This window comes from Xyrauchen texanus, chromosome 12, assembly GCF_025860055.1.
Source record: "Xyrauchen texanus isolate HMW12.3.18 chromosome 12, RBS_HiC_50CHRs, whole genome shotgun sequence".
NCBI classification, from domain to species: domain Eukaryota; kingdom Metazoa; phylum Chordata; class Actinopteri; order Cypriniformes; family Catostomidae; genus Xyrauchen; species Xyrauchen texanus.
In genome coordinates this window covers 34,902,450-34,925,764 of record NC_068287.1, presented here as the reverse complement: position 1 = coordinate 34,925,764, position 23,315 = coordinate 34,902,450, and the positions used below count along the sequence as shown (strand labels likewise).

The window sequence follows — 23,315 nt, the reverse complement described above, 5'->3', positions numbered from 1 at the left end:
CAGCTAGTGAATATGTTGACAACAGTCCAAATCTCATCAAGTGTTTTTTTATAATGTGAGTTAAGCTTCAAGAGCCAGCAGTGTCATAATGTACTGTGACAACCCACTGCCAAACATGTCTGTAATTTACAGTGCTGGAATATTTCTCCTCATTACTTCCTCTCACTCCCACATCTTCACCCCCCACACACACACACACACACACACACACACACACAAACACAAACACAAACACTCTGACTCGTCTTCTCAACAGCCTCTTCGTGTCTTGCTGTGATCCAATCTCAAGCACTGACTTTCATTCTTTTCGTGACTATACTAGTTTAGCGGGCTAGTGCGCAATGTGCACAGTTCCGATTCCACACAGCAGGCAAAAGAGAACTTGTACACGCTGCCACAACACATTGCAGAACTTGCGAGGTATTGCAAGTTTATTGCAACAGTGGATGGTTCACTACCAACATGATTGCTATGTTTTGGGGACTAATGTGGGATTGACTTCACTAGCGCTGAATTAGCCATATTGTTTGTAAACAACTGCTGAAATAACTCAAAAGGGACATGTTCCTAAAGGATTGTGTTTGTAATGAGGTCTATGGTTGCCCACAATTAGAAGCACAAGATAAAGTCTAAGCAAATTGTGCTACTTTCTAATTCACTGCTAAAAAATATAATCAGTTTTAAAGTGAATCCATACAGTTTCCATTCAAAGCAAGCTCATTCAGGTGACAACTAAAATGTAGGATACAATTACATTTCAGTTGATAAAATGATATTACTACTCTATGTGCGAGGATCATTTCTTTAACAAATCTCATTTCGTGAAATAACAGTTTTTAATGCAAAATGCCATTCCTCTCAGACTGAGGGTATATACAATCCTTAGATTTCAGTCAAGGTCTGTGAATTGCTTGCAAATTATACATATATATTTTTTAATAAATAATGAAACAAACTGGTTCAATAAACCACCATGGACACATATTATGTACAGCAGGTGGTGGGAGGAGATTTAATTTGAAGACTGAAAAAAAGAAAAAAAAAGGCAGTGTGCTAATCGCTAATCTTGTTAGCGTCCATGTGTCATGATCTCATTAGCTGTGCTGCTCCAATGCCATTATGACAACTTACCTGCCACCACCGTGAAGACAGAATGATGCCTGTCAAACACTGGAAAGTTTGCTAGATTGACAAGCAAATATAGGCAAGGAGAAATAACTGCCTTGGCATGTACTTTATGTGCACTGGTGTGCTTTTGGACAAATGGGGTAGAATTACATAAAAGGTCAGCAATGAGTAAGAGTTTGTGTCCTGCATGCTTTCCTCTCTTCTTCTCTTGACACTATGGCTACTAACCTCAGCTGGTCTTGGCTGGTTTTAGAGCTTGGAGACCATCTTGACAGCTTAAGTCCCCTGGTCTAAACTGGTCTTAGCTGGTCTACCAGTCTGGTCAGGCGGGTCTGGTTAGCTGTTTTTAGAGGTGTTAAGTGCATTTTTCAGCTGGTCAGGCTGGGAGACCAGCTAGACCATCAGAAGACCAACTGGTCTAAACTTCTTTGTCTTATCTGGTCTCCCAGCATGGTCAGATTGGCTGGCTTTTGTTTAGAGCTCTTGTTAGCTGGTCAAACTTGAAAACCATCTAAACCATTTGTAGAACAGCTAGACAAGCTGATCTAAACTGGTCTATACTATTTTAAAGCAGCTGGTCTAAACTACTCTTAGCTGGTCTTTCAACCTGGTCAGGTCTGGTTTTAAAGAGGTTTTGAGCACTTGAACCAGCTAAAACCGGCAAACCAGCTTAGAGGTGTTAAGAGCACTTTTCAGCTGGTCAGGCTGGGAGACCAGCTAGACCATCAGAAGACCAGCTGGTCTAAACTTGTCTTATCTGGTCTCCCAGCATGGTCAGGTCAGAGCCGGATTATCCATAAGGGCACTTGGGCCAGTGCCCAGGGGCACCAACCATTCACAACCACTAGGGGGCACCACATGACACAAGCTTTAAAAATATTTTTCGTAAATTGTTATATTATTAACTTGAAATTCTTGAAAGACCATACATAACTTGTTTATGAACACTAATTTAACAATAATAATAATAATAATAATAAATTATAAATAAATGAAGATTACATGACCACTATCACTCCCACCCTCCCCAATCTGTCACAGTTGAGTTGGTCCACAACAATTACGCGCAAATGTGTCATTTTTTTAACGGCTACTACAGAAAATGAATCAAAATCCAAAATGGACAGATGGCAATTGAGTGGTTACGCAAAAAGAAGATTAAAGAAAGAGAAGGATGCTAGACGTTTAGCTACAATAAAAAATGTTCCAGGGATCGACAAATTTTTTGTTAAATCACTAGTTTTTTGGGAGAACACGGGAATTGCAGACACCAGCAGCACTAAGTCTGACACCTCTGGCGCTGCTAGCGGGGGAGATGCAGCAGCTGTTAATGTTAGTCAGGGCGTCGGCGATGACCGCCAGGCGAATGAGGATATTCTCCTTGTCCTTGGGGGAGACAGGAGCGAGGAAGACTCGGGTGAGGAAGAGGACATTAATGAAGATAAATATTAGGGGTGGGACGGTACATGTAAGTTATTCGTATTGAACCGAAACGGTACGGGCGTCACGTCTCGGTGCACGAATTTACACGGAGAATACACGGTATAAAAATAAATAAAACTAAATAGCGATACATATCGCTCTATTTCGCATAATGAACAGTCTGATCAAGATTGCAATGCTGGAGTGTGTGTGTGTTTGTGTGTGCGCGCGCGTGATCAAACTTTTTTTTTGGGGGGGGAGGGGGCCTTTTGAGGTATAGTGCCCAGGGGCACCACAATGTCTTGATACGGCCCTGGTCAGGTTGGCTGGCTTTAGTTTAGAGCTCTTGTTAGCTGGTCAAACTTGAAAACCATCTAAACCATTTGTAGAACAGCTAGACCAGCAGGTCTAAACTGGTCTATACTATTTTAAAGCAGCTGGTCTTAACTACTATTAGCTGGTCTTTCAACCTGGTCAGGTCTGGTTTTAAAGAGGTTTTGAGCACTTGAACCAGCTAAAAACAGCAAACCAGCTTAGGCCTAGTTCATGAAGTTTCTACTCTTTAAGTAGGGAAATGTGTCTCTAGTCCTCTCTCCCCCCCCTCTGACCACTCACAAAATGTACCATGGTAATGCCATTTTTGTTTGGATACGTACCATAGTCTTCTTGTAAGTGAGAGAGTATTATTTGAATGCCATGGTATATGGTTATAGTAACCAATGAGAACTATGGTAAATATCAAAGTAGGCCTACCATGGTATTATCATCAATACAATCACTGTACCATAGTACCGACAAAGCATATTTTTTGTAAGGATCCCCTCCATCTGCCATTTTCAGAGTTTTTATCTCCAACTCTCTTTTCTGAAACCTCTACAAACACAGGAACTGTTAGGAAATTGTGGTCTTTGTAATTGTGCTCACTGATTTAAATTATTCTTAATTATTTTTGCTGGGATTAATTTTCAAATGCCCTGCAACATCCTCAAGGGAACTTTATTTGCATCTCAAGTGTGCCCATGCAAATAAGACGAATTGCACACTCATTCTCTCTCTTTCAGCCTTCAAAATATTTCCCATTCTTTTGCCGTTCCAGCTCACTTACTCTTAAAACTAATATTTTGTGGTCTATACTCTGGTAGAGTGGCTCCATTTGCCAGGTTCCAAAAGTGATTTAAGCAAAGTGCTAGCTGGAGATGGTAAACCTTAATTAGTATCTATTTAGATTCCTCAGCTCAGTTTCCAGCTCACATTGGAGGCAAGAAGAGCAGGTTGAAGGTTGAATTAAACATTGCTGTAGCACACAGGTCCATCTATTTAAAACAGTTTTGACAAAGCAGGTCAATTCATCTCAGGCGATATGCCAGTCTGCGGAGGTGTTACAGATAAAATAATTATGTGGCAGGTCTGTCAAAAACAAAAACAAACAAGGTTTTGGTTAAGAGTACAAGTCTCTGGAACAATGTCTTTAATTAAAAAAAGAAGACACAAAGGCTTAACTATGGATTCAATTTGCATTGAATATGACAGACTATCTCAGAGCCTGAGGGTGGTTTAGATTACGGCTCTGTGGGGGAGAGGAAATCAGCACAGCTTTCCAAGCACTGCTTCTGGCAAAAAGCATAGATTTTTGCTCACAACTTCTAAATAAATCAGAACAGAGCTTAGTTGGCCTGTGCTTAAAGCTTGAGCTCAGTGCAAACTTTTTAAGTCACAGCATCTAAACACCCACTCTCTTACCACCCGACTTTGAACCTCTATCTTCCCGCTTTCCTGACTCACCCACTCATGTTCACAGCCTCTAGCCTATTGCACCAGTACTGTTGTTTTCTGCTCCACTCAGCAAAGTTCTAACTCGTATGTTTATTTCTGTATAACACATAAACCTCAATAAAGAGTTGATCGGTTTAAATAGAAATAGTGTTGCTCCTGGTCTCTAGATCATTGCTTCTAAGGCTAGGTCCACATCTATCATGCGTTTTCATTTTTGAAAAGGTCTCTGCCCACACTGCCATTTACAAGCATTTTCCAAAAGTTTCTCATCCACACTGAAACGTTTGAAAATGCTTAAATCCCCTTACATGCAAAAATCTCCATTCCATGTACAGTCTGAAATGCAATTGTCTTCATGATCCGTCACTGGACAGCAATCTATTTCCATAAACTTCCCGTCACCTTTGAAGGAATGCAATGTGATGGTTGTACAAAGTAACATTTATCTTTAAAACCGATATCAAAGTGAATAGTGGCGTTACAATCACATGACTGCGTCACCTGGCAACAAATACGTCATCGTTTTCAGATATCTCCATTTTCCCTGTCTACACCACAACACAAGGATAGCGAAAAGCTCAGTTTTTGCTGTCAAAAATGTCATCTCAGTGTGGACGGTAGGTCAAAACATAGAGAAAAAGAAGCATTTTCAAACGAAAACGTATTAGTCTGGAAGTGGCCTAACTGTCCACACTTTTATGCAACTCCATTAATCTTATATTTCCTTCCTGATTGCAGATCAAAAGGTCTCTGGGTAAAATACAGAAGCCCTCTTGTATTTGTCAATCTTTAACACATGATCTAAGCCTTAAAGCATTTAATGGAAAAGCAAGTGACTTCAAGCTACAGTATTTATAGTGAATTTCTGCTGGGGCAGTTCATTGCATGGGAATCTCTCCAAATGAAACTGCACTTACTAACATCTTGACTTCAGTCCTATCTTTGCTGTCTAATTCTATTCTAAAGGGATAGTTCAATCTAAATTCAAAAGTCTGTCATCATTTACTCACCCTTTTGTTGTTTAGGAAGCCATATGTCTTTCTTTCTTCTACGGAACATGAAAAGAGATGTTAGGCAGAATGAAAGCCTACATTGGTTGGAAAATGAAGAAGCATTGAAAGTGGTGACTGGGGAAGACAGTCCCTAAAAATTTGCCTAACATCATCTTTTTACTTCCACGGATGAAAGGAAGACATATGGGTTTAGATCAACATTTGGGTGAGTAAGTGATAAAATAATTTTCATAGTCCAGTGAACTCTTCCTTTAAGTAGTGGTAGCCTGATGGTTATGGACTTTGGCTGGTTGCTCCCCAAATCTATCCCCATTGTGATAAAGCATGGCACTTAAGAACAGGTGGCTCCAGGGGGGATTGTGCTTGTATATCAAATGCTTAAATACTTTAAGTCTCTCTGCATGAAAAGTATCTGCTGGCTAATATGCAGCAAAATAACTTTCTCTCTCTGTGTTTTAGCTCTATGACGGTGCGTAAGGGAAAAAAGCTCACCATCTCCATCCAGGAACACATGGCCATAGACGTCTGTCCTGGCCCCATCCGACCAATTAGACAGATCTCTGCCTATTTCCCCCGACTCTCCCCAACCGCTGAGCCTGTGTCTTCTAACCCTGCTGCCTCTCCATTGTCTCTCAGTCCAGGAGGTGGAGCCTCTGGGGTAACGAGTGGAGGTCTCTTGTCCCCTCTGCAGGCAGGGGCAAGAGGAGGGGGTGGGACTCTGTCAGCAACCAGCAGCATTGAGACATCAGTGGACATCTGCAGTTCAGACAGCGATGATTGCAGTAAGTCATGACTACTACCTGTTGATGAATAACTTCACACACTCAATCCAATGGAGACATCTTATTCATCATAGTCACACATCAGTGAATTTACGCACCTTGATCTTTTTTGACAACATGTTTCAAATGGTGCTGCATGTTGTCACCATCCTGGTCTCATAGAATCACATAACTATAACTATATTTTGGCAAAATGATTTTTCTGTGCCTCGTTGTACATATTGCTGCAGTTTCCTGATGAAATGCGCACTAGAGACAGTACAACAATGACTTTTAATCCTTTAAATGTTTAATTCCAGATTTTTCACCCTGTTCCTCACACAATGCTTTCTTTTGACATTTTAACACTTTTACTATAGTGCATTAATGACTTGTAAGGCGATACAGTTTAACATCTGCATTACACTACAAACTACATATAGAAGCTTGTTTGGGTACGATTAAATTGCACAGTAACTCAACTGATAGACCGTTGAACTTTCAATTCAAAGCACCATGGTACGAGTCCTAAGAGGGCAGCTCTGAAAGGGTCATAGCAGCTCCACAAAATGATGCGGTTGCTTCAGCAATTGTGTTTTTCATCTCACATTTGCTTTTTATGACACTATCTGTTAGGTTTATGTTTAAGATTTAGGGTAAGGAGGTATTGTAGGTTGTGTTTATTTACTCGATAGAGCATTAACTTTAAGGACCTCATCTGTTTTTGATCCTATATTTGCTGTTATAACATACAGTTAGGTTTAGGTTTAAGGTAGTAAGGTATGTTTTGTTGGTTTAAAACTCAATAGAACATTAACTTTAAAAACCTCATCTGTTTGGGTGAAAATTGAACTTGCTTTTAGTGCCACTCAGGCCACAAAAAATAATTTGGCAAAGATTTTGCCCCAATCACCTTTTTTATATCAGACTCAATTTGTCACAATTTGAAATTGCCAAGCAGACACTTTTAATGCTGCACTTTATTCTCTTGTAGAGTTAAAAATAAATTTGCCTCTAAAATGGTTACCATGTTCATCGTAAATATTCAGTGTAGCTGTGTACGAAGCACCACCCATACAGAGTTCACTGCCAAACCAAGCAACTTGGTATTGGTCAACAAGGCAAATTCGGCTGTCACCAAACTTGAACTCCATGCAAAATTCACAAGGGTATATTTTTCGCCATTGGAAGCCCATTGCACGATATTAACAATAATTTGTTTACCATGCCTTAATAATACAAATCAACATATAAATACACTGAATGCCCACATTGGCCCAGCCTTTGAAATGGGAGGTGTAGCACTTGCTCCATGTAGATAAATACTTTTTATTATCTGTTCATTCATTTTTATTAGGTTAAAAACATGACATTTCTACCTCTAGCAGAGCCTTCATCAGACATCAAGAATAAAATACACAACAGATGATTTGGTCACACTTTATATAAGGTGCCTTTAACTTCTACGTACTAACATTAAAATGCACACAATACAATGTACTTATTGTGTAACTACATGTTTTTCTACAAAATGTTCACAAGATTTGCATTTGCCATTTCTGAGATTGAGGTACTGGTAGATATAGGAGTAGGGGTAGGGTTTAATTTAGGGTTAGGGTTTAGGGTAAGGGATGGGGTAGGTTTAGGTTAAGGTTAATGATTAGGGGTAAAGGTTAATAATGTACCTACAGATGTAATTAAATCAGCCTGATCTCACATTAAATTCGGCAAGTGTGTGGCAATTTTTCTTTAGCCGAAATCGGTATACGTTGACTGAATTTGTAAACACTGCCTCCAAAAGGCTAAAGCTGTAAGTGTTTCAGAGTATATAAACAAGTGTGACATCCATTTATATCTAGGAGAGGTCATCAGAAGCCAGTTGTAAAAATAATTGTTTTCAGCTGAACAGGGTGTGAAACGGTGAAGAGAAATGCTTATTTTATTTAATCTACCCCCCAACCAAAACCCAAATCTAACCTTAACCATTAGAAGAGACAAAATTGCTATGTTAGGGATAAATATGCAACCTCCTTATCACGGTCATGATTTTTTATACAAATGAGATTACTTCCTTGTTTGAATGGGGATTTAACTGTGGTCTCCCATGCAACTGACACAACACGCTATCATTCATGCCACAAGGGAAATTAATTGTTGTTGAGCTGTTCCAAATATGTCCGATGGGAGATGGGGCATGTCAGTGAGTCGACATAATGTTGTCGATCCTAGGGAACCGAAACTTTCAGATACAGCATGCCGACTTCCCGTGTGATCATGTTGAATTAAATTCAAATAGTTTAAATATACACTCACTGAGCACTTTATTAGGAACACGTGTTCACCTACCTATACATGTGGTTATCTAATCAGCCAATCGTGTGGCAGCAGTGCAGTGCATAAAATCATTCAGATAAGGGTCAGGAGCTTCAGTTAATGTTTACATCAACCATCAGGATGGGGAAAAAAAATTTGATCTCAGTGATCTGTAACTGCTGATCTCCTGGGATTTTCATGCACAACAGTCCCTAGAGTTTATTCAGAATGGTACCAAAAACAATAAACATCCAGTGAGTGGCAGCTCTGTGGACGGAAATGCCTTTTTGATAAGAGAGGTGGAGAATGGAGAATGGCCAGACTGGTTCAAACTTACAACTTACTACGGTAACTCAGATATCTAATGTTTAAAGGGATAACAATCTGTCATCGTAAATTCACCCTCATGCCATCACAAATGTGTATGACTTTTTCTTCTGTGAAGATTTTTAGAAGAATATTTCAGCTCTGTAGGTCTTCAAGTGCTTCACTGCAAGTGAATGGGACACAAAATGTTCCAAAATCTTCTAAGGTAGCAAGAAATTCATTCATAAGACTCCATTGGTTTAATCCATATCTTATAGCAAGATGATAATGTGGGTGAGAAAATGATCAATAAATCGTTTATAAAGGGACATTGTCCACCCAAGGGAAACATCTTATTCATCAATTAATTTATGGACCTTGACCTTTTGTGACAACATGTACATTCTCCTCCCTACCCAGTAGATGCAATATGCACGAAGATTGTGAATCACCAAAAACAAAAGAAGAATTTGATACTGACAGTGTAGACTAATAGAAAAAAGGAATTCAATATTCATCTGTTTCTCACCCACTCCTATCATTTAGCTACTGAAGGCAAGGATTAAACAGCTGGAGTCTTACAGATTACTTTTATGCTGCCTTCATGTGCTTTTGGATCTTCAAAGTTTTGGGACCGATTCACTTGCATTTTGAGGACCTACATATTTTTCAAAGAATCTTAATTTGTGTTCTGCAGAAGAAAGAAATTCATACACATCTGGGATGAGCAGTTGACAATCACCTCCTTGGCCATACACACACATTTGTTCAATTCCAAAGTAGAAGGACTACAAGATAGAATGTGCATAATCCTTTAAAGTGTTGTACATGGGTACAATTTGCTACCTACAGTGATCGGCACAATGTATGGTGGCCCAACCAAACATTCATAAAAAATACCCTTACACAGAAAAAGGTTTTTGGTTAAAATCAGACTTATCCAAAGTGGTTTTACTGTGTTCACTTGTTTACACAACAGCAATTACAAAAATATGATAATATTGGAATTTTACAAATTTCACAAAATTAATCTAATATACAGTTTTGAACTTAGTGTTTGAAACCAACATACAATCACTGCTAGAGAAAACAAGCATTTGTGTAAGTGGACTTTTGACTCAAAACCTTACAGTTGCTGATATAGCCCTTGTGAGAACATCCCCATATGACAACTCTGTCCTCCCCAATGTGTGTACAAAATCTAGAGTGGTTACATATTTATAACATTTTATCAATAAGTTATTAGTCCATATAAGGTAATATTTGCCAGTATTTCTGTTGTTATTTTTGAATTTCAGGCATGAATGAGGTGTGAATTAGAATATTTATAGTGGTGCAATATTAAACCTGTATTATGCATTCTATGTTTATTTTTCATCCAAGAATTCTTACAGAAGTATTATGATGTTTTTCCCCATTCGCAACATTGTTATCCATCTGCCGCCTAATTGCATTCCATAATGGGTAATTTTAACTGCTTTCTGTGAAGCTTTGTGGTATATGGCAGTGTTGTTAACATCTGTGCTATCTTATACTTTTTTTTTTTTTTTGTAGCGGCACTGGGGACGTTAGAGTTTGAACTGAGGTATGAGAGAGCGACAAGTTCACTCCACTGTACCATTATCAGAGCCAAGGTAACGTCCGTCTCACATCTGTGCAGTTCACTACACACTCACACCTATTCGTGACTCACACTCCAAAAACCGGCTGGTGATTTACCCTTTAGCAGTTTGTTCTACTTCAACAGGGCTCCATTCCAGTGTATCTATAAATATTTAATTCAGCAGTTCTGTCTAATAAAATGTCTCGTTTTTTTTTTTTGTATAGGGTCTGAAACCTATGGATTTCAATGGCCTGTCAGATCCTTATGTTAAACTTCACCTTCTCCCAGGAGCATGCAAGGTGGGCAAATTTTAGATTCTGTGGGACAATTAACACTTTGGTGCATGATGTCAGTTTTTATTCAGGGTGTGAATGGTTAACCACCATAGGTTACCACACTCATATTTCTATAGGTCTGTCCCCTTTAAGTCAGGGTTACTCATTCCTACTCCTGGGGAGCCAACTTCTTGTGGCTTAGTTCTAACTATACTCCAGCCACACCTGTCTGTAATTTTCAAATAAACCCAAAGACCATAATTAGCTGATTTGGGTGTTTCATTGGAACTAATTCAACTTTAGGTGTGAGCTGGAACTAAACTCTGTAGGAAAGTGGCTCTACAGAAGCAGGAATGAGTAACCCTGGTATACTTAAGTGTTTGTTTTCACATAATAATTTATAATTTCATAATTGCAACATGGCGTACAAAAGTGGTGAAGTTTCCCTGGAATATCTACTACTTTAGCAATTCTTCTTTACACATATTGCAGCAGTTCTAAGGGGAAATCCAACATAGTATAATAGAATGAACATTACTATAATTACATTTTGGCCAACTGAAGTTTACGTGTCGAATTCTACATTTCATCGCAGTTTCCTGGTGAAATTAACACTAAAGGTGCTTCAACAACTCTGCCTTTTATTCACTTTCACATAAATCATGAGTACAGTGACTTATTTTTTGCACTATTACTCACACTGCTATGTTAGGATTTTATCGCTTGTATTAAAGACCTACATTTAAATCCAATGTGATTAGCTTCTGTAGTAGATCACCTCATAGAGTGTTGGATTCTGTACTCGGAAGACCGCGGCTTGAGACACAATTTTGATGACATCCATATCTCTTGTGGCATTAAGTATACTAAATCTGTGTACTATACTAGTAAAAGTGAGTTTGGTAGCTAGAATGTTTGTTGGCACATATCTACTATTTCCACATATCTAGACCTTACTTACTACTTAATGAGCAATCTAGTATTAACTTAAATGGTAGCTGGTTGGCTCATGAAAAAATAGCAAAGATTAATGTATCCCCTGGGTGTTATGCAGAGCATTTAAAAAAAAAAAACAGCAGCAAAGATTACCTTCCTGCCTTGTAGTTACAAAACTGTTGATCTGATAAAGAAAGGTAAGCATTTCAGAAATCAGATGACTGATAAACATTTATTTCATGCATCAAACAGCCTGTTTACAAATCACACTAATTACTTCTAGAGTTTGCATCATGGCAGAACAAGTAATATATGCTATAGGGAGGTGGTGGTGGCTCTCATTCAGCCATAATCCCACGTGGGCACTTTTTCACAGCAGACTCTTACTTTTCTATATGTGAACTGTGAGCTTCATTGTGATTGGTTAAGAAGGAGTTTGATTACATACAGGCTTGATTACTCTTCCTTAGCTATCTACCAGTTGTCTTTGTCAAATTTCCCCGAATCTGAAAATAAAACCTGAATCGGTATATTAAAAATGTAATCTGAATTTAACAATCTGAATTTGTGCCAAGAACATTTGAATTTCGGGTTTGATGTAATTCAAGTCCAAGTAAACATGTTCAGATTCAAGTCCCAATGGCATAAGTTCAAAACTGCAAATTTCAAGTTCAAGTAAACATGTTCAAATTCATGTCCTAAAATTCAAGTTCAAATCCCAATGGCACATAATTAATTCCATATTGTCACATAATGTTCATGAGAACATTAAAGAAGGTTAATCAAATGCCTCCCTACCCAAAACCTATAGGTGATAGTGTCATAAAAGCAAATGTCAGATGAAAAATGCAATTGCTGAAAGAACCACGTCATTTTGTGTTTATTCTTTGACACTTTTGGCTCACGTGTCAACTCAAGTGATCTTCAGGACTCATATCCCAGTCCTTTGCATCGCAAGTGCTGCACTGTACCACTTGAGCTACTGTGTTCGTATTTTCATCGTATCAGAACAAGCTTCTAAATGTAGATTGTATTGTAATGGTAACATTAAAATGTATCACCTTACAAGTTACAACTTGATTGCATCTAAATAAGCTTGTTATGTAATGTTTGGTATTATACATTAAAGAAAGATAAAACACTTTTTTTCTTAGTGAATTAATAATTCATTCATCAAAGTATTAGGATATCAAACAATTCCCAATATTTTTGTTACTGTTCAATGTCTTATTTATATATTTGTTGCATTAATAACATTGCATAAGTTGAAAATGTTTGTTTTATACCACCTGGCTTTCTATCTTTTTTCTTCTCTCTTTGTATCTGTCAGGCTAATAAACTCAAAACCAAAACAGTACGCAATTCACTAAATCCAGTTTGGAATGAGACTCTGACTTATATTGGTATCACAGAAGAGGATATGCACAGAAAAACCCTGAGGTTAGTAAACAATTTGTACTTCGGTGAGTCCATCTAATTTTATGGGAGACTCTTTATACGGACAGTAAATCTACAGTATGCTGGATATGTCTCTGACAGTAGGTGTGTGTCAGCAGAGGAAGCAGACCTTCCTCCTTATAGACCTTTAGGAATAATTTAGTTTCTGGGAGTTCCTACCATTGTCAGCATCTTGGCAAGTCAGCATATATTTAGCCTGAAACTTTTGTAGAACTGAACAGTCCACTCCAAGATTCCTTGTGTAATGGGAGCCAGCTGGTAGATAGCTGTGCTGTGTATAAACCTCACTCTCCTAACCTCAAGAGGTGCATTAGCGATTGATGCTAGAGGCTGTAGCCTTTAGCCTCCTCGTTAGCGCACCTGCCTCCCACGCCGGTTCGAGTCACAATCGGAGCGGTGCGACAAGGGCCGGTTACAATGGTGCCGTGACCCGGATGGGAGTGAGGTTTGGGGGGTGAGTGTAATGGGAGCCAACTGGTAGATAGCTGTGGAATGCGTATAAACCTCACTCTCCTGACCTCAAGAGGTACACTAGTGACTGACGCTAGAGGCTGTAGCCTTTAGCCTCCTTGTTAGTGCACCTGCCCACCTCCCACGCCGGAGATGCTGCTTTGAGTACCGTTCAGAGCGGGGCGAGCAAGGCCGGTTACACTAGCAAGAGGAGGAGTGACTGCTGTAGCACTCCAGTTTTTCTGCGATTATCCTCAGAAAATTACCTGTGTACTCACGTTATAAATGAACAATATCCCCTGGAAACCTGGCACTGGGACTGCTGTTTATTTTTTAAATGACAGCGTGACAGGAGTTAGAGAAAAGTCATTTATTCGTTTATTTCTAAGGAGAGTACAGGAGCAGAGGAGGGTGTCAGTTCTACAAACACGCAAGCAAATCTTTGAAAAAAGAAAAAGGTGCTTACTTCAGACCAAACTGTTAGAGCCAGAAATATCACCCTAATCCCATTCATAAATATACATATCTGTCTGAGCCGTTTTCAGCTCTAGCTGATCTGGGGATGGTGTGGTTATCACGTTCACCCATACTACCTTTAAACTTTTATGTTTATCTTTGTTGTTCTTCCAATTTAATTGAATAACACACTCCATTTCTTTGTTTTCTCTGTGTTGTTGTTTTTCTCAGGTTATCAGTATGCGATGAGGATAAACTGACTCATAATGAGTTCATTGGGGAGTCTCGTGTGGCCCTAAGACGTGTGAAACCAGACCAGACGAAACATTTCTACACGTGTTTAGAACATCCACCGCCTGTAAGACACACATACACACACGGTCAGTTTGAGGCCACATTTACACTAATACATTTTAGTTTAAAAACATATAGATTTTGCAATGTTTATGCCTTTCATCCACACCTGAATGACTATAGAAAATGCTCTCCAGTAAATCGTGCTTGGAAAACGCTGATGTTTGGAAACGGAAAACAAAATTAATATTCAAAATTCTAAATTCAAAGTTCATATTCTATGAACATACGCTACACTGTACGGACGGCCTTCACTGTTGCAAATCATCTCTGCGTTTTGCTGAAAGCGTTTACATGCGCTCTTCCTGTGAACGTTAAAAGGGTGGGGCCTCCCTTGGAGAAGGGGATTCAGACCATGTAAGCCATGCATTAAAGAAATATTCCAGGCTCTATACAAGTTAAGCTCAATCAACAGCATTTGTGGCATAATGTTGATTACCACAAAAATTTTGTTTGTCTTGACTTTAAAAAAAGCCAAAATCCGGGTTCCGGTGAGGCACTTGCAATGGAAGTGAATGGGGCCAATCTGTAAATGTTAAAATACTCACTGTACCAAAAGTAAAGCCACAAGACATAAACAATATGCATGTTAACATGATTTCATTGTGATAAAATTGGTTCAATGACGATGTAATGTCAACAAACCCTAAAACGACTGTAAAAAATTGTTTTAACAGGAGAATTAATTAATTAAGTGTAAGTTATAAGCTTCATATTTATGCCTTTAAACCCTCCAAAAATTGGCCCCATTACAGGGAACAAGTGCCTCACTGTAACTTTGTTATTTGCTTCTTTAAAGAAAAGGAGGGTTGAGTCAAAATATTTTTTTGTTGTAATCAACATTATGCCAACAAATGCTGTCGACTGCGTTGAACTTGTATTAAACCCGGATTGTTCCTTTAATGTGCCCCTGAAAGTTAGCAAATCAGATTAGAGCTTGAAAGATTGAGAAAGCTCCTCCCAGTTTTATATGTATCAGATGGTCAGTGAACGGACTGTGAGCGGCCCACAGGCATGCCTTCTGAGGCAGAGACTCATTTGAGTCCAGTCCTTTGAGAAACAAATACTTATGTTAAATTAAAAATACTTAGAGAGTCTCACATTCAAATGCTAACTTTATCTCTCCTTTTTATCAATTCAGATGACAATTGGAGAATAGTATTGTTATTCAAACAGTTTAAAATAAGATTATAATACAATAATAAATACAATTAGTGGTAATAAAAAAAGAAGAAAATGTTAATATTTAAATACTAAGAATGATTAAATAGAACAAAAAGTCATATATATACAGTATATATGTGTGTGTGTGTAAAATAGGAGAATATATACAATATGTATATATTAAATGTATACAGTGAATTAGTCATGTCTAACCGTGTGAATAGCAGACACATATTTAGCAGCTAGTGCGGCTGTGCTGTCCTCCTCTCCAAGTATAGGGGATTTTCTCTGTATCACAGAGTATAAGGAATGATAGATTCAGTGTTTCAAATTTGGGGGAAAATATTTCTCTCAGAGTGGTTCTTGGGACAGTTGAGAAGAAAGTGTTTCTCATCCTCTATTTGGTTTAGGTCACAGTGTCTGTGTGCAGGCTTTCTCTCTCTATTTCTAGATCATGATCACTTAATCTGCATTTTGAGACCATTTTTCTTTCTTCAAGTTGTTTAATTTATAGGTAGTTTGCCAATTGTGTGGTTATATTTAGGGACAAATAATATTGTAGTTTTTAATGTTTTATCATGAGCATCTTTTCGATTTTTTTTATCAATGTCTTTAAAGATGTTTTTAGAGTTGTACCTGGAGTCAGTCACATTTTGAGTTTTATTAACTACATTTACATTTATGGATTTGGCAGACACTTTTATCCAAAGCAACTTACAGTGCAATTATTTCAGGGACAATCCCCCCGGAGCAACCTGGAGTTAAGGGCCTTGCTCAAGGGCCCAACAGTGGCATCTTGGTGGTGCTGGGGCTTGAACCCTGACCTTCTGGTCAGTAACCCTTAGCCTCAACCACTGAGCCACCACTGAACTGAACTGAATTGTTTCTAATTTATGCCCAGAGATGGGTGGACTGGAGTGGTGGTGGCGTAGTGGCTAAAAGCACAGGGCTGTTAATCAGATTGTTGCTGGTTCTAACCCCACGGCCACCACCATTGTGTCCTTGAGCAAGGCACTTAACTCCAGGTTGTTCTGGGGGGATTGTCCCTGTAATAATTGCACTGTAAGTCACTTTGGATAAAAGCGTCTGCCAAATGCATAAATGTAATGTTTCAACTGCAGTTTTATCACAATTTTGAAACTTTAAGGCTGGTCCCTAAATTTCACATCTATATAATAGAATTGCTTTAATGATTGAGTTGTATAATTGAATACATGTTTTAATTGGTTATTTCATATGGCCGAATCGTGATTTAATTGCATAAAATGCCCTCCGAGCCTTTTCACTCAATGCTTTTACAGCCAGACCGAACCCCCAGATGCACTGATCTCAATGCCCAGATAACTGTAGCTGGTGCTGTGGTGTAGTACCTCTCCTCTTTAGGTGAACTGGTATTTGTTCCCTGAGATCTGGCCTTCTTCTTCTGGAAAACCATGACTCTGGTTTTATCCAGGTTGACTGTAAGGGCTCCTGACAGTACTTCTCCAGCAGGGACAAGCTCTACTGAAGACTCTCTGCGGTGGGAGAGAGCAGGACTAAATCATCTGCAGACAGCAGACAGTTGAACTCAGTGTCATGTAGCGCAAGGCCAGGGATACTGGACGGCTCCAGAGCTGCAGCAAAATCATTTATATAGATATATGTTAAATAGAGTTGGACTCAGACTGCATCCCTGTCTCAATCCACATCCCTGCTGGAAGAATACTGTTCTGTGATTCCTCATTTTAATTGCACTTTTACTGTTTGCGTACAGGGATTGCATAATATCAAATGTTTTTTCTGCCAATGCCAATTTGAAGAGGTTTGCAAAATAAACCATCATGCCAAATTGAATTGAATGCTTTTTTTTTTTTTTATCTATAAAACATGCAAATATGTTTCTTTGTTTGTCATTGATGTTTTTGTAAATTAGAGCATGAAGAGAATAAATGTGGTCGGATGTGTGCTGTTTTGGTAAAAAGCCAATTTGTGATGTATTTAGAATGTTGTGTTTTGAAATGAATGCGACTATGCAGCTATTTATTCTATATTTATACTGCAGAATAACTTTCGTAGGGCACTGCCCACGCAAATGCAGCGGTAATTATTGGGGTCATATTTATAAGGCCAAAAATAAAATAGATCAAATATTTTGACTAACGCTTTGATTATGCATTTCGTTGCTAATGATGTCTTGTCCACATGCTTTCTTTAATTAACATTTTTATATGCTCTGTTATTTCTGACATTGTTATAAAGTTTTCCAATGGATTTTGATAATTTTTAATTGTTTTGTTTAACTCTTCTAGTTTTTGCTTTATTTTTCTTTGAGGCTGGTTGAGGTAATCCTCAACCCTGAAGTGGTGGTGGTGTAGTGGTCTAAAGCACATAACTGGTAATCTGGTAAACAGAAGGTTGCTGGTTCGAGCCCCACAGCCACCACCATTGTGTCCTTGAGCAAGGCACTTAACTCCAGGTTGCTCCAGGGGGATTGTCCCTGTAATATGGGTAAGTCGCTTTGGATAAAAGCGTCTGCCAAATGCATAAATGTAAATGTATATGTAAATGTTGAGGTCTGTGGGTTAAATGTCTTGAAAAAATCTTTTTTAAGATTTCCAAATTGACCCACTCTGAAGTGACATTTCTGATTTGGGGTTTCAAATTTCTGTAGAGATTCCAAAAAGTGTTTTGGTGTATTGATTCATTAATTTAGTCAATTTTGGATTTGAAATATGTTTCTATTTTGTTGCATATCAGTCTTTTGTAATTCTACAACCCTTATTGTCTTGTTCATTATGTTTTTTGTTAGAAAGCTTTCTTCGTTCTTTTCTGAAACATTTACATTCATTATAAAACCTATAAATGTTTTATAAATACAGTGCATCCGGAAAGTATTCACAGCGCTTCACTTTTTCCACATTGTGTTATGTTACAGCCTTATTCCAAAATGGATTAAATTCATTATTTTCCTCAAAATTCTACAAACAATACCACACAATGACAACGTGAAAGAAGTTTGTTTGAAATCTTAACATTTCTGCAAATTTAATTAAAAAATAAATTTAAAAAAATCACAGCCTCAAGTCTTTTTATGTATGAAGCTTGGCACACCTATTTTTGGGCAGTTTCTCCCATTATTCTTTGCAGGACCTCTCAAGCTCCATCAGGTTGGATGGGGAGTGTTGGTGCGCAGCCATTTTCAGATCACTCCAGAGATGTTCAATCGGGTTCAAGTCTGGTCTCTGGCTGGGCCACTCAAGGACATTCACAGAGTTGTCCCGTAGCCACTCCTTTGTTATCTTGGCTGTGTGCTTAGGGTCGTTGTCCTGTTGGAAGATGAACCTTTGCCCCAGTCTGAGGTCCAGAGTGCTCTGGAGCAGGTTTTCATCAAGGATGTCTCTGTACATCGCTGTATTACTGACTAGTCTCCCAGTTCCTGCCGCTGAAAAACATCCCCACAGCATGATGTTACCACCACCATGCTTCACTGTAGGGATGGTATTGGCCAGGTAATGAGCGGTGCCTGGTTTCCTCCAGACATGACACTTGCCATTCAGGCCAAAGAGTTCAATCTTTGTTTCATCAGACCAGAGAATTTTGTTTCTCATGGTCTGAGAGTCCTTCAGGTGCCTTTTGGCAAACTCCAGGCAGTCTGTTATGTGCCTTTTACTGAGGACTGGCTTCCGTCTGGACACTCTACCATACAGGCCTGATTGGTGGAGTGCTGCAGAGATGGTTGTTCTTCTGGAAGGTTCTCCTCTCTCCACAAAGAAATGCTTCAGCTCTATCAGAGTGACCATCGGATTCTTGGTCACCTCCCTGACTAAGGCCCTTTGCCCTTCGCTCAGTTTGGCTGGGCGGCCAGCTCTAGGAAGAGTCCTGGTGGTTCCAAACTTCTTCCATTTACGGATGATGGAGGCCACTGTGCTCATTGGGACCTTCAATGCTGCAGACATTTTTCTGTACCCTTCCCCAGATCTGTGCCTCCATACAATCCTGTCTCGGAGGTCTACAGAATTCCTTGGACTTCATGGCTTGGTTTGTGCTCTGACATGCACTGTTAACTGTGGGACCTTATATAGACAGGTGTGTGCCTTTCCAAATCATGTCCAATCAACTGAATTTACCACAGGTGGACTCTCAAGTTGTAGAAACATCTCAAGGATGATTAGTGGAAACAGGAAGCACCTGAGCTCAATTTTGAGTGTCATGGTAAAGGCTGTGAATACTTATGTACATGTGATTTGTTTTTAAAATTTTTTTTATAAATTTGCAAAGATTTCAAACAAACTTCTTTCACGTTGTCATTATGGGGTATCGTTTGTAGATTTTTTAGGAAAATAATGCATGTAATCCATTTTGGAATAAGGCTGTAACATAACAAAATGTGGAAAAAGTGAAGCGATGTGAATACTTTCCGGATGCACTGTATATTTGCTTTTTAATGTTAGATAAATGAGCCAATGTTTCAAATAAATGATTACGGTTGTTTGTTGCTAAATTTATTCCAGTGGAATCTGGGGTGAAATCAGTGGACAAAATCATCCATAATTTTTAACATAATAGAATTATTCATGTTTTCTTTGAAATGTAAAGGTTGGATTGGATCCATTTGAATTTGGGTTACAGAGGAAACAGTTTTTCAGATACAAGGGGAGGATTGTTGGTCTTTTCACATGGTTGTTTCAAGTAAAGCGCTGTTTGGCAGTGATCAGAAATGGGGATTTGATGTCTGACTGTAAAAGCACTAAGAAAGTTTGGATCAATATCTGTTATTGAATAATCGACCACACTGGCTCCTGATCTGGAGCAATACGTGAATCTACTAAGAGAATCTCCAATGGTTCTGCCATTAATGATGTACAGCCAAAACCTTTACAGAGCTTTAACATTTGCTTTCCATTTGTGTTCACTAAACTATCATAACTATCTCTGTCTCTGTCTTTCTGCCAGCTTCCCTCTCCTACAGCCATGGGGGCAGCCCTGCGAGGGATTTCCTGTTACTTAAGAGAGGTACTCTCCTTACAACCTCAAAACCATCTGTTCTATCTCCCTCTCTTTCTCTTAATGAAAATAATAATAATAATAATGCACTGACATTTCTGCATGTGAGTTTGCAATGAGGTTTTAAATATTTCAAACTGATAATTGCCTGCTGATTAATGCTCTCACACTCTCAAATGTTTACACATTGGGATCTAAACTCATTTGCATTTCAATAAGAACATTGAGCACATTATAAGAGGGATGGAAGAAATCTATTAGCATTTTCATTATCATACAAAACGGTTCTCAACATGTTAGGCGCCCCACAATGAGAAATACTGGAAAGTAAAGAAGACACATGGTGGATCACGAGAGGAGAACGGGGTCGGATAAGGAAAGGGCATGTATTGGATGTACGCATTTCATGTTGCAGCAAATCCCTGTTCTGTCTGACACCAAGAACGAATGTGACATCCATAAATAAAGGATAAGATTAGCCAAACTGCATTGTGGGCCCCAGAGAGATAAGAAACTATTTGTTATATTCAATTTAGTGTTGTCCAGAAACTATGTTATCAATGGCCAGTGTTGACAACTTCACACTGCTGAAACATTAATGGTGAATTTTGAGACAATTCAGAGCCTTTTCTTTTAATTTAAAGAGATAGTAAACACAAAATGTTTAATTCTATCATCATCAGGTTCCAAAGCTCAATGATTTCATTTCTTCCTTTGACAAGAACATATGTTTACGCTGCTCATTTTCATACAATGGAGGTGAATTGTGACCAGGAGCGGTCAAGCTCCAAAAATGGTAAACTAGCACCATAAAAGTACCATTACAGTAGTCTATATGACAAATGTGCAATATAAAGTCTTCTGAATGTAAATGAGATTTGAGAGCTATGGTGGAGTGGAAGATCATCCGTCAGTAACAGCTTAAATTTCCTTACACAAAGCCATTGTCAGTGTTACTTTTTACACAGTTTTTTATTTTAGTCATAATTGTTGTCTTTTGATGAAAATGTATTCAATATTTCATTATGTCAGATTCATTACTTTTAGCCCATTTTACTCATGTTTTTGTCATTTTGCAACATTATCATCACCTAAAATGTGTTATTGTTGTCATCTAAAACGATATGCCATTTTATTCGGGAAAAAAATCACATTTTAGTTGACGATAATGTGCTAAATGACAAAAACGCAATTGCGTTATGCATAGCGCATTTTAAGGAAACAGCGGTTATGCATTCTGACTAGTGCGTCTGTTCAACTGCTTCACTGTCTGTGCAGATATAAGTTGTAATATTACGTTTATGTTGTGGCTATAACAGCTTAATGTCACATATAGGACATGAGTTGTATGGACCACATTTAAATTACTTTAATGGTGCTTTAGATTTTTTTTTTTTAAGCTCGACAGCCCCATGTCACCATTTACTTACAATTTAAGGAAACAAGCAGCAACATTCTGCAAAACTTCTCCTTTTGTTTCCAGTGGAAGAAAGAAATTCAAATGTTTGAAAAAACACAAGTAAATGATGGAAGAATTAAAAATGTTATGTGAACTATTCCTTTAATATATTCTTTATCTTTATATTCTCCTTTATCCCTCCCTCTTGCACTCTGTTTCTCGACTCTTTCATAAATGAAGTGATAGAAGGTACATTTGAGAGGACAGAGGAAGCAGATTTGCCACCCAACTGAAAGCGCCAGAAATTTCAGGGGACCCAAATAATAACAGTTTCAAAGGAAGTAGAGAGATTAGGGAGGAAAAAAGAAAGGCACAGACGGCATACAGTAGATAGAAAAGATGAAGAAAGGGAGGGAGAGGTTACAGGGTTATGAATGGACAGAGGGTGCAAGATGAGTGACAGTCAACACACTTGCAGACCTCTGGGGGAAGAGAACAAGAATTGACAGGGGAAAACTGCTGAACTGCTTTGAGCGATCACAGTGAGTGAGAGTGATGGTTCTGGCTCTGGCGCTGGGTTGCAAAAAGAAAGCAGAGCTGAATACCAGAGGGAAAGAAATGGAAATACAAGTAAAACGTGGAGGAAGAACAGAAAGAATTAGTGATAGACTGATATAATGGCCGATATTTGGCAATTGTGAGATTATAGGCCAATTGGCTGATTAACAGCAGTGGTATTTTGCTTGTTTATTCACCTTATTCAGCCCCGCCCATTTTCAGTGCTCTGCTCTTCTAAATTTTGTCATCTAACTTCCTGTTTGTATTGAAGATACTGAGATATAAAAAATGGAGTACATGTGGGTGTATAGAAAGTATTTTAACCAAGAGCTGATGGTGTGAGTCTACAAAATCCATGTCACTGTAAATGTGACAGAAAATTTCCAACACCTGCGGAGGTCAATTGGAGCTGGCAGATCACATTCAGACAGCTATGACACACTGCACTTTTTCATAATACAAGCGTTTAATTGTTATATGTGTAATTCTGCTTAATTTACTGTTAATAATTTGTGTTAAAATGTGTAGTTAACATGAAAATTCCAACATTGACAGCTCGTATTATAACATGCAAGTTCATAACATTAAAGAAAATTTAAATTTTACTTTTTAATATTAATTTGTCACCCTATTTTTCAGTTGCTTAAATGTGATTAAAATGGTTGTAAATGGAATATAAAATAAAATGCACGATGTGTGATTGACATGAAAAGATGGTCAGAGGTGTCATACAGAGATATTTTTCATGACTTTGGGTTGTCTCTTGAAGTTTCATGAGCACAAAGGCACATCAGTGTGTCCACAACTTGAAGGTAGGATCTTGTGTATTATAAAGTACTCTTGTTTTAAAATCTGCTTCCAGTTGTTATGACATCCCCTGAACACTTTAAAATGCTCATGATAGCTTTTGACATCACTGACCTGTAAATCCACTTTGCTAGCTTATTACATTTTGACATCAAT

General features: G+C 38.4%; 1 protein-coding gene across 3 annotated transcripts in view; it reads left to right on the top strand.

Annotated features, from left to right (window-relative positions):
- LOC127653181 (double C2-like domain-containing protein alpha) overlaps positions 1-23,315 on the top strand; it is a 42,337-nt gene that overhangs the window by 1,114 nt on the left and 17,908 nt on the right. The window contains exons 1-7 of one of the 3 annotated variants that reach the window (XM_052139761.1): positions 2,482-2,545; positions 5,796-6,118; positions 10,271-10,350; positions 10,544-10,618; positions 12,861-12,970; positions 14,126-14,252; positions 20,345-20,404. In XM_052139761.1, the coding sequence (XP_051995721.1) occupies positions 5,800-6,118; positions 10,271-10,350; positions 10,544-10,618; positions 12,861-12,970; positions 14,126-14,252; positions 20,345-20,404 (771 nt within the window). In that variant the 5' untranslated portion in view covers positions 2,482-2,545; positions 5,796-5,799. Of the gene's footprint in view, positions 1-2,481; positions 2,546-5,739; positions 6,119-10,270; positions 10,351-10,543; positions 10,619-12,860; positions 12,971-14,125; positions 14,253-20,344; positions 20,405-23,315 lie in introns of those variants that run through there. The other 2 variants (XM_052139759.1, XM_052139758.1) reach the window with 2 other exon arrangements.